The 20,000-nt window shown below is 34.2% G+C and overlaps 3 protein-coding genes across 3 annotated transcripts in view; 2 read left to right on the forward strand and 1 right to left on the reverse strand.

Annotated features, from left to right (window-relative positions):
- LOC109185296 overlaps positions 1-201 on the forward strand; it is a 1,803-nt gene extending 1,602 nt beyond the window's left edge. Inside the window, exon 4 of the mRNA XM_019335275.1 lies at positions 1-201. This exon is cut by the window's left edge and continues 311 nt beyond it. Within this exon, the coding sequence (XP_019190820.1) occupies positions 1-201 (201 nt within the window).
- A 7,822-nt stretch (positions 202-8,023) lies between these two features.
- LOC109185153 lies at positions 8,024-13,490 on the forward strand. Its single transcript, XM_019335131.1, has 4 exons — positions 8,024-8,357; positions 8,872-8,984; positions 9,082-9,166; positions 13,172-13,490. Exons 1-4 carry the CDS (start codon positions 8,028-8,030, stop codon positions 13,259-13,261), a joined length of 618 nt encoding a protein of 205 aa, XP_019190676.1. The 5' UTR covers positions 8,024-8,027; the 3' UTR covers positions 13,262-13,490.
- A 2,740-nt stretch (positions 13,491-16,230) lies between these two features.
- Positions 16,231-19,302, reverse strand: LOC109185172 (bidirectional sugar transporter SWEET12-like). Its single transcript, XM_019335154.1, has 7 exons — positions 19,196-19,302; positions 19,003-19,039; positions 18,701-18,911; positions 17,711-17,872; positions 17,482-17,601; positions 16,457-16,740; positions 16,231-16,420 (listed from the first exon to the last, which is right to left on the reverse strand). Exons 1-7 carry the CDS (start codon positions 19,242-19,244, stop codon positions 16,414-16,416), a joined length of 870 nt encoding a protein of 289 aa, XP_019190699.1. The 5' UTR covers positions 19,245-19,302; the 3' UTR covers positions 16,231-16,413.
- Positions 19,303-20,000: the final 698 nt, after the last annotated feature.

Below are 20,000 nucleotides of genomic sequence, written 5' to 3' on the forward strand. Positions count from 1 at the left end.
TCTTACTTCAAGGAAGAAGCAGGAAAAGAGTGTTCTATAACTGTTCAAATGCCAAACTTTTGGAATACAATTCTAGAAGCACATAAAATAGACGGTCCATTGATTAGCATCATTCAGTTAGTTGATAGGGATGTTAAGCCATCAATCAATGGGTTATATATTTGTCCTACGAATCTACGATGGAAATCACCAATGAAGTAATTGCAAAGGCTTTCAACACTAATTCAACCAAGTACAATAAGGTGTTCGAAATCCTAGATAACATGTGGAGTTCCTCGCTTCGTCAACCATTGCATGCAACTGCGTACTACTTAAATCTAAATTACCTCAGGTATAGTGGTGAGACATTGTTTTCTCCTATTGGCTTTTATGAGTGTTTGGAGAGGTTGGTTTCATATCAAGATGTGTATAATAAAATTGTCGAGGAGGTGTCTACTTGGAAAATTAGGTGTGGTTTATTTGGCTTGCCAATCGCCACGAACAACATGGTTCTCCAAGTTCTTACTTCTTAGACAATCTAACTTACAATTTTTATTTATAATCAAAATATTGAAAACTTTGAATAATTTTAATTTTTACAGTTGATTGGTGGAATTCTTTTGGGAGCTCAACTCCACATTTGAAAGAGTTTTCAATTAAGATTCTTAGTCTCACCACTAGTGCGTTGAGATGTGACAGATATTGGAATGTGTTTGAGCATGTAAGTTTGTCAACTTATCAATTTTAAGTTTTTTTTTTTGAAATAAAAGAGCTAATTCATTAATCATTCAATGAAAAGTTTACAATAAGATCGATGGAATGATAAAACATTCTTACAATCAGACATTGAAACAAATTTCCAATGCTACACGAAACTTGAATCTCTGACTGTTTTTCAAGATTGAAGGTGAATTCGTTTGGAGAACCTGAAGCTTCTTTGATATTGTTAATGATCTTGCTACCCAAGTCTGACTCTATTGTGGCTCTTCTGTCCATAGACAATATCTCCATTAGTCTGAACTGCATATCAAGGTTCAGATCTTCTTTGGTGCTCAAGATGAAGCAAACATACTCCCTTATCAGATAAATTGTTTGACCTTATGAAAAAAGAACTCGCCAAATAAACGAGAGGAAAACTCGCTAAAGACACGAGAGGAAATAACTTTAACAAAAGAACAGATGAAAATCAAATTTAAAACAGCCAAAACAAATCCTAAACACCAAACCACTAACCTCTATATATATATATATATATATATATATATATATATATATATATATATATATATATATATATATTATTGAACCGCTAAAAAAAGGTAAAGAAGCTTGGATCTGGAGTTGGAGATGGTGAGGGACGGTGGTGAAGGAGGAAGAAACGTCAGTGAGGAGCCGGGGGAGATGGTGACGGTGGAAGAGATGCGGGAAGAGGTGCCGGCAGCGGAGGAGAGGCCGAAGGACAGGCGATTGAGAGACGGTTGGAGTAGGGGAAGAAACGAGAGGAGGTCGGCGCCGCCTTCGCAAAACGAGCGGAAGCAGCGGCCGATCAATGGAGGATGAGGAAAAACCCTTGCAGAGAGAATATTAGGTTAGGGAGCGGAGCCCTTTCACCTATCAATTTTAAGTTATTAATTAGTAATTATAACATATTTAAACATTAATTAATTTTAAATATTTTAGTTATAATCTAAAATGAGAAGTCACCTTATGCACATGCGCCTATGATTTGGTTTTCATTAGGTATAATAGAGCATTGAAACGGCATTGGAAAATGCGTGATACCATTGATCCAATTAGTTTGGATCAAATTGATTTTGCTAATTAATGGTTGACAGGTGTCATGGATGATGCTAATGAAGAGTTAGTGTTTGATGATGAAGATGGATTAACTTGGGGAGAAATTGCTAAGTTTTCGGGTGCAAATGAAACTCCTTGTTTTCTTAGGCATGTTTCTAAAGGAAAATAGAAGGTAGGGAGTTCAAGGTCTAAGGGAAAGGAAAAAGGTTCCCGAACGTAAACTAGTGGATGAAGATGACATTGATGAAGAAGATGAAGAAGCATTTGAAGATAATGGAGTTATTAATTTTGACAATTTGGATTTGTGTGATGAAGAACATGACTTTTAGATGGAAGATTGAATAATTGATTATGAATATTGAATATGTGATATTTTGATGACTAAAGTTTGTATTATTATGATATTGTGACTTTAGGAGTTCTTATTTATTTTATTTTGCACTAGTATTGTCTCGTGCGATGCACGGACTAAATATTAAAGATTTGTTTGTAATGTTAGAATAGGTAAAAAATGTTTTTAATAATGGTATTTGAAGTACACAAGAAAAAAACATGAACCACAATTTAATTGTTTAAAATTACATTTTTATTAAGTATATGACAAAATAATTATGATATTGTATTTACAATATTTAATTTAATAATTGAAAATAGTATGATACAAAAAGTTACTATTATTAATCGCAGCTAGTGGTATACATATTTGATCTTGAGTATGTCTACTCCTAGTATGCTACCAATGCGATGCACGGAATGAATATTGGACAGTATTATAATAATATTTTTTATTAAAAAATACATAACCTAATATCAGCATAGTTGCAATTCATATTCATATTCATATATATATATATATATATATATATATATATATATATATATATATATATTACAACTAGTATTTTATATGCGCGATGCGCAAAAAATATATGCCCAATATTAAAATTAAATATTAAAATCTTAGTTATATTAATTTTTTAAACATAATAGTGTGTGTGTGTATATATATATAATTGTATAATTCATATTAATATTATTGAGGTAAAAATTATAGAAATGATAATTTACTAAACATAACTATGGTAACATTTTAATTAAAACCTAAATGAATTCAAACTTACCATTGAAGGATGTAAGAAAAAATATTGTGTATGCATGTACATGGTAATAATAATGTGGAAAGATAACAGAAGTTATAACAGCAGGGATATTTTTGTCCAAAAAATTATGTAGTACAACTTTTATAGCACAAGGTACAAAAAAAGGTAACGAAAAACATGAACATAAACCAGGGGTATAACCTGGATTGAAGCTTATTATGTTTTTAGATAATAACAATAACACTAACACTAATAATAATAATAATAATAATAATAATAATAATAATAATAATAATAATAATAATAATAATAATAATAAAGTAATAATCATTAATAATATTAATAACATATATATATATATATATATATATATATATATATATATATATATATATATATATATATATATATAGAGAGAGAGAGAGAGAGAGAGAGAGAGAGAGAGTTAATACCCAAAATCGTCCTCGACTATAGTGGTTTTTCTCAATTTCGTCCTAAACGACTTTGGTGACCTAATATCGTCTCATACTTTTGTGTTCCGCTCAATTTAGTCCCAAGACTTTTGTGTTTTTGCTCAATTTAGTCATTCATTTGTTATTCTGTCCATTTGGTGTTAAATAAATAGACAATTCAGTAATTTTAATATTGGCATCTCTTTACTCATAGACATGTGAACTGCGAAATCCTTTTTTTTTTTACGAATTACTCCCAGAATTACTCCTAAAACTGCCAATATAAAATTTGATTTGCAGGTCCGGGAGTAATTCTGGGTGTAATTCGTACAAGAAAGAGAAATTTCGCACTTCACAAGTTGAAAGTAAAGAGAGATCAATATTGACATTACTGAATTTTCCATTTATTTAACACCAATTTGACGGAATAACAAATGGAGGACTAAATTGAGCGAAACACAAAAGTCTGTGACGATATTAGGTCACCAAAGTCGTTTAGGACGAAATTGAGAAAAACCACTATAGTCGAGGACGATTTTGGGTATTAACTCTCTCTCTCTCTCTCTCTCTCTCTCTATATATATATATATATATATATATATATATATATATATATATATATATATATATACCATATGGTCTTGTGAAAATTAAATGTTGTTAATACCAACATTTAACCATTAATATCAACATTTAATTTTCACAAGACCATATGTCTTTATTATAATTAAGATTACTATTTGAATATTTGGAGTTTTTGACTATATATATGTATACACTAGTCTTTTCTATGCGCGGTGTGCAAAAACATATGCTCAATATTTATATTTTTAAAAATAACTAACAAATTCCTACTAATTAAAATCTATATGAAATCAAATTTATTTAGTATATTAATCCAATATATAATGTCTACAAATATTATTATCATTAAAGAATATACGAAAATTTATAGTGGATGCATGTGTATGGTAACAATAATGGAAAAGATACGAAAGTTATAACCATAGGGGTATTTTTGTCCAAAAAATATATAGTACAACTCTAAAAGTACAATGTACAAATTGATTAGCACTAAAAATATTTACATAAATTAGGGATATAACTTTGATTAAGACTTGTTATGTTTTTTTGATAAAGTGTCACTTTGCATTAAAAAGCGACACTTTACTTTGCGCTTTCTCTTTAAAGCAAAGCCCGGCCTTGTCGCTTTAGTGCGCTTTAAAAAGTTTGTGTATATATAAATTGTCACTTTGCATTAAAAAGCGACACTTCATTTTGCGCTTTTGCTTTAAAGCAAAGCCCAGCCTCGTCGCTTTAGTGCGCTTTTTCGCTTTAAAATGTGTGTGTGTGTGTGTGTGTATATATATATATATATATATATATATATATATATATCCCAAACGTGAGATAATGCGAACAAGCATATATGAGTGCACACAATCTACTCCAGGATCTCCACTATCATCTAGGCATACCTGATTGTGTGCACTCATGCTTGTTCGCATGTTCTCACCTAAGGAAGTGTGATCCTGAATATATATGGCTATATATACAAACACACAAGGGAGACCTATTCCATGAAATACTATTTTATTCCTAATATTTCATGAACCAAAGACTACCTAATAGTTTTAAGAATACGGAGGTACTGCTCCCACTTGCAGTCACCTCTCGTAATCTTATGCATAATAATAATGTAATCACTTTTCAATATCATTATTTTATAATCCATAAAGCCAACACAATTGTAGACCTAAGTAAATAACTCATAACTCAGTATTCAAACTTAATGTAACTCCCACCTTGTAAATGAACCCACAAATTCAATCTCTTATTTCATTCATCAGGACTCCCCATTTGAAGTAGACTTTGAGTGACTTCTCATACTACTATAAAATCAACTTTAATATACACAAAAGCAATTTAGGGACAACGGCTTCGACAACATTGAAGTGAAGCTCAACTCAGGAGTTGTGGTTAACACTAATGGATGGATTTTTTAGGATCTCAGAAGGCAATAAATGTACTGAATTTATTGCTAATTTGGGTCAAATGAATGATAAGGGTTCAATTGCTTTGAATCAACCTACAAAATGAATAAGTAATCTTCTTACTTTAGAGGTTATTGGATCGGAGTTGTTTTTATGAGGGTTAGAGGATTGTTTGAGGCCGCCTTAGTTGTGTACATGAATAAAAAAAGCATCATATTCAAAATACGTGTTAAGTTTATTCAACACACTCCACATTTAAATAAACATTATTTGACAACTTTAATCTATAAACTATACTCAATACGATTAAGGCATATAAAAGTATTAAAAAAAAAAGGCATATAAGAGTGATTTGGTCATGCTAGATTGAACTTTGTTCCTAAGTGCCCGAAAAAAAAAAAAAAAAAAAGAAGATACTTAAAGTAGTAAAAAAAAAAAATTTCTCACATTTGAGAAATTCTAGTTTCTTTTGAAAAAAAAAATTATTATGAACCAAATAAAAGATAATTCAATTTTCTTCCACTTTTTAAAATTTTAGTTCCTTAATTATTTTTTTTGGGCTAAAATGTCTTCTCGCACCAGGAACTATATCAGTTTTTTTCATGCCACACACTAACCTTTCAAAACATATATTTCGATCCACTTACCATTAATTTTTTTTCCGTCTACCATTTTCATAGGTTTCCCAGTTACCATGATGACATGATACCGATTTAAGCTGATGTAGACCTTCAGTATATTGTTGACTAGTAACCATTGCATATGTTCTTGTTACTCCTCTATTAACTGGCCTTCCCATTGGTTCGATTTCCCCGTTAATGCAGTTACCATGTCAAAATCAATATTGCAAGTATGAAATGATAGCAACTATCTATGCATTTCATATTGTTATACCCTGCGAGATGGTTTGAACCGAAATTTTATTAGGTCGCTGTCTAAGATGGGTGCATAAGCATTTGAAGACGACATAGACGACTAAACGAGGATGAAGAAGTAGAGGATCTGCCGGGAAGCATGAATTTTCCGGTCAAATTGGGGTCTTTGCAACATAAGTTGGGGAATAAGGGTTGATACTATACCTTGTAAAGATTGACTATCAAAATCGGAAATTTAAGAAGATCCACTGCCTTGTGAAACTGAGGAGCATTGTGAGGAAGGCAATGCATTTCCATTACTCAAAAACTAGAATTAAACCGTTTTCATTTGAGCTCCCATTTTCTTCATAATGAGGATAATCTTCTTTGTCCAGTTTCTCCCTCACAACCCTCACGTTATTCAACTTTTCCATCCGCTTTCTCTTTGCCTCCATGAACTTCTATGACTGCACATCCTTTCTCCTCCGCCACTCCTACGTCTTCGCCTCTGCCAGCAACAAGCACGCCCTACTGAGCGGCGTTACGTAGGGAGAGAATTCACGCACCTCGTTGCCTTCTCTGTTGAGCACGAAGCTAGATATTGAAGAAGAGCGTTTCGGCTTCTAGGCTCTATTCGGGTTGACCGAATTTCCCGTTCAGTGAAAGCCCCCGGCTGAGCTCAATCCCCCCTCATACCCTTCGTTGACCGCCGCTGTTTCTCTCCTTCGTCTGTATTCTCTAATCGAAATTCCCCGGAAATCTATCGCTGTTAAAGCACAAATGCAACGGATCTCTCGAAACACCCCATTCCCCGAAGTTCTTCCGCCTTCGCCATTGACTAACAAACAATCCCTACCAAAAAATCGATCATTTCAAGTGAAAAGAGCTTCTTTTTTTTTTTTTTTTTTTTTTTTCAACATAAATTCAAAATCCCACAAATCCTCTACACTAAACAAACGCAATAATTATTCCAGATATTTTTGCAAAAAAAAAAAGAAGAAGAAGTTTTTGAAGTTGAGACTTCGCCGGAAAAACAAGATTAGCCCAGAGAGGGCAGAAAATCAAACGCCAATAACAAAGGAGGTCCACGTTAGTTAATAACCAGTGTCATGTTATCATGGTAACTAGGTAACCTGTAAAAAATGCTAGGCAAAAAAATTAAGAGTAAATACCCAAAATGGTCCCTCGACTATAGCTAAATTCACAAATTGGTCCTCAACTTTCAATTTCACCCAATTAAGTCCTTAACTTTGCAATTTTGACACGATTTGGTCCTCTATTTAATTGACCGTTTGTTGACCGTGATCGACGATCTCCAGAAGACCCTTTAGCTCTTGTCGGAGCACGTGGAGGCCTCCAGGATGACGTTGCACCGATTCGGAAACACATCGTCTTCTTCGCTCTGGTACGAATTCAATTACATTGAATCCAAAGGGAAGATGAAGAAGGTGAGCGGGTTTGGTAGATTGCTTTCGACAGTGGATTCAAATGTAACAGTGCGGTCTAGAAATACAACCGGAACCTTAAAAAACCAACGATAAACCATGAAATTACGTATATATCCTCAAAAATCACAGTCAACAAACGGTCAAATAGACAGAGGACCAAATTGTGTTAAAACTACAAAGTTAAGGACTTAATTGGGTGAAATTGAAAGTTGATGACCAATTTGTGAATTTAGTTATAGTCGAGGGACCATTTTAAGTATTTACTCAAAAATTAATGATAAATGAATTGAAATATATGTTATGAAAGGTCATAAGGTAACATGAATAATCCGATATAGTTGGGATGACATTTTAGCAAATTTTTTTTTTAGCGAACCAAATATCACCAAACTCAAAACCAAACATGCAGCATAAGTCACGGATTAAAAATACATTTGAGGATTACTCCCCCGTCTCTCCGACTCTCACTACGCCAAACCCCAGAGCCCATTTTTGGGAAATCGCGGAGAAAATGCAGAGATGGTGTTCCAAGCTCCGATCTGTAGCCGTTCTCCGTTCAACCCAACAAAAACCCTATTTTCTGCCCTATCGTCTTCTTCACTCTTCTCCCAATCTCCTACACAAACCCCTTTTCCATTCACTAATTTCTTCCAAGTTTAACCATCTTCCTTATGCCCACATTTCAGCTCCTCTACCCTCAATCTCCGCTCACTCGTCTCTCTACCCTCCCTCCGTAAGTTTTCAACTTTCTCTGTATGTTTGTTTTTTTCTTCGAATCAATGGATTTCATTCTAGGCGTTTTATTTTAACCTCTGAAGATTTACTTCTGTTGTGTCCCTTAATTTATTGATTTCTGGTTGGTAATGATGAAATGGGACTTTTCTATTTCTTAAAATGCTTCATTTCTCAATCTTAAAATCCATAGCTCCACTTACGGCTTGAAACACCATGATTTTTCATGAAGCTTAATGGGAAAATTTAAGCTTAGAAGTTTGTCAATGCAATGGAAGAGTTTCTGTTATCTGAATGTGATTACTCAAAGGGCTGTCTTTGACCCCCAAGCTAGGAAATGTAGTAATATTAAAGAGATTAATGATCTGCTACTTGAATTTGCTGAGTGATATTTTTTTTAAAAAAATATTTGTAATTGCTTTTACTACTTTACTGATGGCAGTTATTATTATTATTATTATTATTACTATTACTATTATTATAATTATAATTATAATTATAATTTAATTTGACAGTTCATGCAAGTGCGGCATATTACTGCAAAACAGAAGAAGAGGAAGTTGAAGAGTAGGAAACCAATTACTCCAGTTGTATCTAAAGTCAAGAAAATAAAAATCAAGGGCTACTCGTATGTATAATCTTTTGAAATTCTTGAAATTTGTGTATGTATTGAGTCACATATTTATGTGGGTGATGACTGATTTGCTCTTAATTTGATGCATTAGGTCTTTTAAGGACAGATTTAGGGTGATGAAAGATGGACAGATAAGGCGTTGGAAAGAAGGGAAACGACATAATGCACATTTAAAGGTCTGATTATCATTTTTATGCTGGAAAAATTAATACTGATATAGTGATATCTGGAAATGAATAATCTAATGATAAATTTTCAATATTTATATAATTTATCAATTTATTTTTTAATATTAGGATGACTTGTATAATCAGACTTTTAACTATATTCTCATGATAGGTTGGTTTTAAAATTAATTTTCAGTTACGTGCAAATCAATAACTACTTGATGTTCTCTAACTTGATTTATGCCGGTGATAATTCAAGTAAAGATCTAAGTTTTTCTAAAGAAACTTGAGATTAGATTATGAAAGGCTGAAAGCAGCTGTTTTTGGTTAAGTTAGCCGAAATCCCAGGTGATCGTTTGTTCAATGGTAAAACTTTGAGTATTCCTACTTATAGAAAACAATATTCCTCTGTGAGTGAAACTTGAGATCTAGAAGATATATAATAGTGCTGGGAGACTCACTTGCACAATCCTACATTTTTCAATTGCTCAGCTCTACTGTCATAATGTGATGTTTTGATTGCATTAACCCACTCTCCTGGTCAGTTATATGATGTTTGTTTGTAGTCAAAGTGGAAAATAAAAATCTCAAAGAAACAATAAACAAGCCCTCAGTAGCACTATATCTAGTTATATGGAATTTGGAATTGATGTTCACTGGCTTATTATGTTCATGGTCCACGGTTAATGCAGTTTTGAGCTACCTTTATTTTTCGGTTTTCAGCTTGTGCATCATCATTAGTTTCTTAAAGATTTATGAGTTAGCATCTATTTGTTGGATAATAATATGTTTGGTATGCACTTCTAGTTTGAGTCTTGTGAAAGAATGTAATAATTAACTAATAGGGAACAATAGAAGTGGTTAAAAGTGTGACAAAACAGTCAAAGACTAATGCAACTGAAGAATGGACAGAGTTACCTAGCAGAATGGACAAAAAAAGATAAGATATCTGACCTAGTGGGTAACTTTGATGCATTGTATTTGAGTTACAACAATGAGTGAAAATGTGGAAATTGGCATTTTATAAGTTATGAATTTGAGGATATTCTTCTCTTATATTGTACTGGAAGATTATTTCTTTTCTCCTTTTTAGAGTTCGTAAGGTTAGATGAGGGAGGGTCTAACAATGTAGGGTATATGCCTGCTCAAGTTATATCTAAAATCAAATTAACTTATAAAAATTAGAATAATTTAAATTGGTAATAGAGTTGGGTGGGCTGATGCTTACAAGGAAGCACTGGATAAGTATCTTTGTTAGAAAAAAAAATATACATACTCTTTAGCTTCCATAGTTTCTTAGAGACTTTTAAATTACATTTAATGTATAATGGCCAATGAGTTAGATGATGCTTTGATGCATCCCACATCAGCAGCAGATGGAAATCTGGGTCAAAATATAAGTTTTGGGTCAAACCTACATTAATGAGCTAGTTTTGAGTAAACTAGCCAGGACTTTTGAAATTTGGGAAGAATTACCCAGAGTCCAATTACTGCTGAAAGGCCTAAGGCTTAGTTAAACCGAGCAATATCGAACTCAACGAATTTAATGCAAGTACACAAACTACGCTGACCTAAATCCTGAACTACCAGTCAAGTATGGAATAAGCAGTAAAGACGCAAAACCAAACAGCACGAAACAAGCAAGAACGCAGAGTGTTTGGTAACCCAGTTCAGAGTATGCATACTCCTACATCTGAGGGGCATCCCTTGGAGAAGGCTGCTCAATTCTCCATTACTCCAAACGGAAGATTCCACAAATCAACAAGAGATACAAGAAGGATTCAATAGAATTGAGCTAAACACTTAGCTAGAACTGATGAACTCCTTCAATTAAGAATTGGCTTGTGATCTCCCAATCTTCAGAATTAAGGCTCCCCCTAATTGCAGCTAATCTGACTCTCGTCAATAACCAAAGGGATTCAACAGCCCATAAATTTTCAAGAAGCTTGAATGAATTGACTTGATGATATCTCGAATCAGCTCTCGTGAAGGGATCAAGTCATCTTGTTAAATCTTGAATTAATCCTTGAAGAGTAACATATTCTCTTTGAGGAATTTCCGATCAATCATTATCAAGGAAAAGTCAGCTGTCTTTAAATAGGTAATTTCCGTAAAACTCTCAACGGCTGTAACTGACTCGAACGTGGCCATGAACATCTTCTCAACTGGTTCAATCTTTAGTCTTCATGAATGGAGAAGAACTAGATCCTGCTGTTTCAGATCCTAGTTCTGAACCTAACAATCTTATTTATAAAGACTAAACAAGAGGATGAACAACTGCTTTGTTCCATAAAACTTTACAATTTTGAAAAAATATCTTTTTGAAAAAAACTTTTATTAACAACTTTGGGTCTTTATAATTGCTATTCGCTAGTGAAACAGCCTTGTCTACAAGGCTAGAGTGGGGAAACTGACCCCAACAAACAGTGTGTACTTTAACTGTTGGTGGCAGCACAAGTTTTCAGGCGACTACACTCAATTTTTGCAATTCTAAAAGGTCCGTAGTATTGTGGAGCTAGCACGGTCTGAACCAAGGAGAACAACCCTTGATGAAGAGTGCCCGTTTTTTGACAGGGGTTGGAGAGATTGCCACCAAATTTGTCCATGAGTTCCTCTTTTAAATTGCCCCCAGCTCAGCATTGGGGTTTGCTGTCACACTGTTGTGATCTTCAATTCTTTGCGTGTGTGTTGGGTAGCAAAGTAATACTCTGTCAGAGTAAGCTATCCAATTAGATCAATCCCATTGAAGTTAGGGATTTCAATCTTCTTGGTAGTTGGACGGGTCATCTGTGGTAGTCGGGTACAGAGGTTGTTTGGTGGTGCTGGATTTTTCTACTGGGGATTCAATCTTGAAGCCAGCCTTGGTGACAGTGCTGGGTTTGACATGCCCTTTGTTGTGCAGCCACAAGGTAACCATCCTGGTTAGTTTAGCAATGGATTCCTCCACAATGGTGAATCCTTGATCCATTTCGGGGTGCACTGCTTCTTGACCCTTCTGCAATGCTTCAACTCTAGCGTACATTTGTGTCATTCTGGTTGGCAGGTTGGACCAATTGATGGAGTAAAGAGGCAGGGGGACCAGTTGGTGAATTGAAACTGGAAAATGAATTGCAGAATAATAGAAAATAAACCAAGAAATATCAAAATGATATCCTCCAGCAAGTTACAGAACATGCCCCCTCAGCTACAAGCTGATTAGTTTATTAATTTCTGGATGCCCTGCCTTCTAAAAGAGATGGTCCCTATTTATAATATATGAAATAAGCAAGTAGCATCAATTACTGATTACAATGATTAAATCCCTGATTATATTCTTCCTTGAATTATGTCATTTGCATGATTTGATTGATTTATTTTTCTGCCTGATTCCCTTTCTTCCTTTGTGAGGAAACTAGCCAAAGCTTTGGGTCTGTATTAGAAGGATAAAAATAGAAGGTTAGATTGACAAAGAATGAATGCTAGGGAGTATTAATAGGGTTGATCTGTGCAAGAATGTGAGGGGAATATTGTTTGGTTTTGTGTTCCAATATCAATAATCTACAGCCAATATGTCCTCTGATGAACTGTTGCACTCTGCATTGGCTTCTCACCCGTTTTGCACTATGCCTGGCCTATTTACACTGAATGAAAAAAGTGACAGTTCCCATCTTCCGGCACATTGTTGCTAGCCTGGAATTATTTATTAGGCTTCATAAATTGGAATATAATTTTCTTTTAAGTGATATTGATTGAGAGCACAGACCTTTTGTGTTCAAATCAATTACCTATTTCCAGATTACTTCTTTGTTTGCTTAAGATATGAGGACTTGGACAGTGTAATACTCAATTGTTGGTTTTATTTTGTTAAAGTTTCATTCTTTACGAACTGTATTAAAGTAAGGTACTGTGGGTCATTCATACAGAATATATTGTCAACAGCCCCACACCCTCTTAGTTCATGATTCATAAGTGCGCATCTCAAATCTTCTTGTGAATACTGTAAACTCGGTTTAATAGTATTGCTTCTTGCTGCAGTCTAAGAAAGCTAAACGTAGACTGAGGAAGCCTGGTACGGTCCCTTTGGCTTACGCGAAAGTGATGAAGAAGCTCAACTTTTGTGGTTGAATCGCCTGAGCATTGTATGCTGCCTGTCCCTTGCTTGAGAGGGGTATTTTTCTTGTAGTCCTCATTTAAAATTTTTAACTACCTAGAAGGTGTAGGGCAAGACTAGCTTGATATACCATTTTACTTGATTTGAGCAATGATGACTGACTTTGGTTTTAAAAGAGTAATACTACAGGTATTCTCACTTTTTATTCTCTATTGAGTTGACATATTAAGATGGTTCTTGAAAGAAAAGGTGGGTTACTGTTTTTTTTTTTTTTTTTTTTTTTTTTTTTTTTTTTTTTTTTTGCCTTTTCTGTCTTCAATAAACTGTTGTTCTCAAAAGGTTGAATCTCCAACCCCAACGGTCCCACACGCTCCTTTCCCAAAAGGAGGATATAAATCATGATAACTTAGCTGAACATAGAGGCTAGACCTTTGATTATAAAGGTTATTATGAAGTAATGAAAGTAAATTTGTATTAACTGTGAATCACTAAAATTTTGATTTTGCAGACAATTTTTCGCAAAGGGTGGGGAAGCATCTTTTGACACAATTTTATTATTAAACATATAGATATGTATAAGGTATACAAATTACGCATTTTATTGTTTATAAGTGTGTTGGGGAGATGGTTTACAATAGATAATTACTTCAATCATTTTCTATTATTTGAAAAAAAATTGTATTTTTGTGACATAAATGATCAAAACCCAATAAATTTTTCCCTTGATACACCAAAATGCATCAAATTTTGCCATTTGTGGCAAAGCTCTTGGAAGAACCTCTTAGCAATAATTTATTTGGAAAATTTGAAAATTTTGTAATAGTTTTGACATTAATTGTGAAATTGTCTATTGACATTTAACGCTATTGGCTACATTTTATGGCAGAAGATTTTTTTTTTTTTTCTTTTTTGGGGTATAACTTGTAATTTGAAATTAAAAAATGTATGTTACACTAAAAGCATATTGCAATATCCTTTAATTTATGGGAAAATTTGCAAATACTATTTAGATGTGCACTCTGGGTGAAACCCGTCTTGTGACCCTAGCCGGCAAATGATCACAATGAGGTAAATTAATTTAGGTTGTCCATACTTGACTGGCTCAAACTGAGAAGGTCAATAGATAGCTCCATAGGGAGTTGAACTTGAAACCTTGTGATTATTAACTTAATTGTTTGACCAAGCATATTGCAATTTCCATACACCTTTAAATACAAGGGTATTTTGGTCTTTTTAAAAAAATATAAAGTGGGTTGACGCATTATATTTTCATTTTTATTTTTTATTTTTGAAAAAAATTCCTAATTCACAGCTAGAGTCCTCTATCTTCTTCAATTGCAATTCGCGTCTTCACAACAATGGAAAGACACATAAATCTAGGACTAAAAAAAGAAATTAACACTTAGAGTTGAATACACTGAAATATCATCATATTTAATGTCATTTAAACATGTTTGTTGACGGAGGATAAAAATGGTCATGCCACAATAATACTAAGACTAATACGAGATGTTCTAAAAAAATGACTAAAACTGTAATAACACCTATAAATCTAGGACCAAAAATAAAATTAACACTCTAAACTTACAATTTTAACAAACTAACGGATTTATTTTACATTAATAAATATAACTGGCTGTTTGGTAACTGGCTGTTAGTTGTTAGCTGATTGTGTTAATTAGAGGGTATAACTAGATGATAACATTAGCTGTTGTAGAAAAGTGTTTGGTAAATTAGCTGTTTGATATAATTTATTTTCTGAAAAAGTTAATTGAAAAAGTTGCTTGGAGTAGCTTTTTAAATTTTAACATTTTGGAGTTACAAAAAGCTAATTAACCAAACACGGAATCAATTAATTAATAGTGGTCAAATAAGCCAAAATTGACTTATAGGCCAATTTTTTTTACCAAACAGGGTCTTAAACATCATTTAATAATCGAATCTTCATTTTCAAACTCCAACTCAATGCCAGAGCAGCCATTAGTGCATGGTGGATCTGGAAATGGAGGAACAGTGTCGTTTTCAATGGCTCGAGTCCGGACATCAACGAAAAAGTTGTTTGGCTGAGGACTCAATTCAAAGACATTGAAAAGGCGCTGATGAGGAGCGCAGGACCCAAGGATAGGGCGCCACCGTACCTATTGCCGGATGGGTGAAGATCAACACCGATGGCTGTGTGGGAAGAAACAATGAAGGTGCAGCATGTGGAGGGGCAATCCGTGACGAAAATGCTGGTTTCTGCCGGAGGATTGGATCGTGTAGTGCGCTGGAAGCTGAGCTTTGGGGAATTTACGAAGGACTCAAGAAAGCTTGGGAGCTGGGTTACCGGCGAGTCATCATTGAAACTGACTGCGCCAAAGCTCACAACCTGGCTGGTCGAGAATAACATGTCCTATAATGGCCTGCACGGGAAGGAAAATCGTCTATCTTTGCAGAGCGGCCAAGAATTGGGATTGGAGTGTGCACTTGAAGGCACAAAAATGTGCACTTAAATGCCAAAATTCTGCACTCGAAGGCACACTGTGCAATCGAAGCAATTAAATTCTGTACTCGAAGGCACACTGTGCAATTGAAGCAATTTATGGTAGCAAAAATGAAAGTTATTCAACTTAAGTGTTATTGAAGCAATTACCCATACAAATTGTTTGTAAATCTCACAAATTTTGTTATAAATTATTGAAAAGATTGAAAAACATATAATAAACAGTGACCCATAAATATACACTTGAATGTACAAAATATACACTTAAACGTATAAAAATTATTTTTCTAGAAAACACTTTTTAAGTTTTCAAACAGACCCTTAATGTACGTCAGTAGGTTGATTCTTTGCTAAGTTATTTTTAGTCACATAAAAGGACTGTAATATTTGCAAGTTGACTTTGACCATCCAAATTTGGGGTGTTGTTAGCAATTAGAGTCGAACATGTATAAAATTGTAATTTATAGGCAGCAACAAATTATGAAAATGGAAATTCAATTCGTATATTAAAAGGAAATTAAAGAAAGTGCATTGATATTTGATAAGGTTGACATAAAAATCAAAGTTACATTTCATGTGTACATGCAACAACCTAACGTGCTAGCTACCTAGCTACAATTCAAACACACAAAACAAATCGGCAATCCGATCATAGGATCGAGCAGCAGCTTAATTAGCTTAGCTTCAATAATAATATTAATATTAATATTAATATTAATATTAATGCGCGCGTGAAGGCACGTTGATTTTGTCGTCCTTACAAACCTGAAGGGATCCAAGCTTCATAATGTCGATGATTTGTTCCTGGGTAAGCTCAGGAATCTGTGTTGTGTTCTTCTTGTTGTTGTTATTATAATTATTATTATTTTCTTCCAGAATTATAACAGCTACAGGGGGGCTTTGCAGTACAATTTCTGGGAGTTTTTCTTCCCCAGGGATAGTCTTCTTCCTGTACATGGCGTACAGCAAAATCTGAAGAATTCCAAATACGAATCCCAACACGTTCGGAATCTGATCAATTCAATCAACCAAACATATACATTAGCCACAGCTGAGAAATCAAATTAAATATATACTAACTAAGCTGTTGGGCGGAGGCTGGTAAAGACTAAGCCTAACACCCGGTGACTGGGATTGTTAGGGGCGGATGTCGTTAAACTTAAAGGGCTAAGTCCAGCACCCAACATCTCAAAAAGTATGTACGCCTTTGATCGCTACTAACTTAGTTATAGATTTTGGTGTGAGTGATAAGCGTTTGATCCTAACAAGTAGTATTAAAGCGGTTTGAAACCCAACAATAACATAACATTTAAGAGTAGTTGGTGCTGGAATGAGAGAATTGTTGGGCGGAGGCCCGTAAAAGTACTGGTTGGTGCTGTGAGGGGTGAATTGTTGGGCGGTAAACTTAAATGGTCAAGTCCAGCACCCAATATCTCAAAAATGTGTGCCTCATTAACTACTAGGTATAAATTTTGGCATAAGTGATACGCTTGATCCTAACAAGTGGTATCGAAACCCAGTAATAACATAACATTTAAGACTAGCTAGTTGGTGTTATGATGAATGAATTGTTGAGCGTAAGTTAGTAAAAGAACTGGTTGGTGCTGCTGGGAGAGAGGAATTGTTGGGCTGAGATCAGTAATAAAAGTACTGATTGACGTTGGAAAGGGGGAATTGAAGAGTGGAGGCCGTAAAGGTGCACCTTGGTGCACGTACATTTAAATATTTAATTAATTAATTTGATAAACTTACAGCAATATTGAAGTCTTTTAGTAGAAGACCATAGAAGAACCATGCAACCGCACTTAGTGTGAGGAAAACCGATAGCAAAAATGGCATATGTTCCACGCTCTTTGTTCTCATTACTTGCCTCTGCATAAATATAATATATATTTATATGTATAATGAAAAACGAAAGGGTAAAAATACAAATTTCATGCATGATAATATATAAAAATTTAGGGTTAATTATATTAATTACCAGGATGCACAATGGAGCCACAAATACACACAAGGAGAAGACCAGGCAAATCCATCCCACCACTTGTGCACGAACTACGCCTTTGAACAGAAACTGCGTAACCAGAACTATAGCACCAAAACCACCAAATACCGACACCAGAAGTAACTTCATCGTATGTATCTGCACCACCCGTACGTACGTTAAATTAACAACCAACCATGTAATATAAAATACATATATATTGGTGGGCGGGACGCGGAAGTCCAACACCACCAGGCGACTAGGAAAGTGTTGAGTGGAGGCCTGAAACGCTAAGTCCAGCACCATGCCTTTCTAAATGTAACGCTGGCTGATATACACTTATAAGGAAATAAAATTGCGTCATCCCTATTAGTTATACCTTTTGGCTAATGATATGCTCTTAACAAGTGGTATCAGAGCACATGTTACTGGCGGTACGTACAATTAAAGGCTTTCGCTACTAGCTATAAGGGATATATATATAGTCTGGTTCTAGTGCGAATAGATCAACCTTGTCGCGTGGACGTGCACTACCAAGTTGCAAGAATGCACCACTACGCGTTAAGAAATGCACTAGGGTGTGGTGCATTTGTGCATTTCACCCTGGTGTATTTCTGAACACGTTATGGTGTGTTTATGCATACCGCTAATGGTGCATGACTGCACGTCCCAGGGTTGTGGTGCATTTGTGCATTTTCACCATTTTTGAATACGTTGCAGTATATTTATAATTCGTACAGTCGCACAAAGAAATCTATTCGCATTTGAAGTAGTATATATATATATATATATATATATATATATATATATATATACTCGCACTTAGGTGCGAACTAAAGAATACACTGCAACTACTCCAACTTCGTGAAGGAATTCGTTGCAACTACTTCCAATATCTGCCCGTCCTCTTGGCATACCTGCAGTAGTTGCGGTGCATTCCTTAAATAGACATATATATACTATCCAAAAATACAAGAGTTAGTTTACCCTGTCTTTCTTTGATGCATAGAAGAGGAAGAAGCAAACATATAAGGTTTCGATGAAGCATCCAAAGGAGTTGATGGTGATGAGAAGAGTAGTATTGGATTTGAGAAATGCATAGTAAATCCAAAGCATAGCACTGAAAAGCGCAACCACGTATGGTATTGATTGAAATCCGTCCGTCGATTTCTTCTTGTATATTTTATAGAACGTAGGCCTGCATGCAATATAATTTTACGGTGTGCTCTAATTAATATATATAATTAATTAACTATTTTTTCTATGATAAAATTAAACAAATTACTCACAGTGGCGCCAGGAACACGAAGAAGGAGATGATGTTTCCTGCCAAATTGCCACCAAATTAAAATTACCCATTATTATAAAATAAAGAGAATGTATATAACACACCTATAATTAAGCACAAAAATAATTGACTTTTTCTGCAACTTTTAACATACAAAAAATAATAATAAAACAATGATTAATTAATTTAATTACCACAGAGGCCAAAGATAAATGTCCAGTGATCACCGGAGAAGACAGCCATAGTTCCTAAGCAAAACTATAGATTTAGAAGGTAGTGTACAAATAAGTAGATTTGATTTGAGTTTCTTGACAATGAAATGAGAAGCTGCATGTTAACCTATTTATATAGGAGGGTGGCAAAATATTTAATACATTTTTTATTGAGTTTATATTATTTGGTTATTCATACCCAAAAAGAAAAAAAAAGAAAAAAAATCATAACAAAGTTTTGGCCCCACCCATGCTCTTTATTAGATCATCTTATGAGGCAAGGGCACTAAGGCTTTACAACTCTTGTGCGGAAGTGTTTTGTGTCTTTTTCCTGTTTTCGATTATTTCCTTTAATTTTCAGATCCAAAAATAATATATATAATTCAATAAAGGCCAATGAGTTGTTGCCATTTAGCACCAATAATAGAGGCAATTGGGTTGTTGTTTGTACTATTGCCCCATCAGAAGAGAACAGTTTCAGCAATGATGGGTGATAGCTAGATGTATAATAATTATTATTGTATATAATATATCATCAAGAGATATATATGTAATTATGTATGTGCTTTAATTCATTCATTCATTTATTCATCTTTTTTTTTTTTTTTTTTTTTTTTTTTTTTTTTTTTTTTTTTTGGTATTGGCTTATCTTCACTTTATGTGGGTTATGTCATATAGGGTACATAATCTACTCACGAAATGAAAGGAAATGGATCACTTTTGTCTCTTGAATTGATATTGATTATACATATGATTAAATATAATAATGGAAATGCAATTTCACAAA

This window comes from Ipomoea nil, unplaced genomic scaffold (genome assembly GCF_001879475.1).
Source record: "Ipomoea nil cultivar Tokyo-kokei standard unplaced genomic scaffold, Asagao_1.1 scaffold1317, whole genome shotgun sequence".
NCBI lineage: Eukaryota > Viridiplantae > Streptophyta > Magnoliopsida > Solanales > Convolvulaceae > Ipomoea > Ipomoea nil.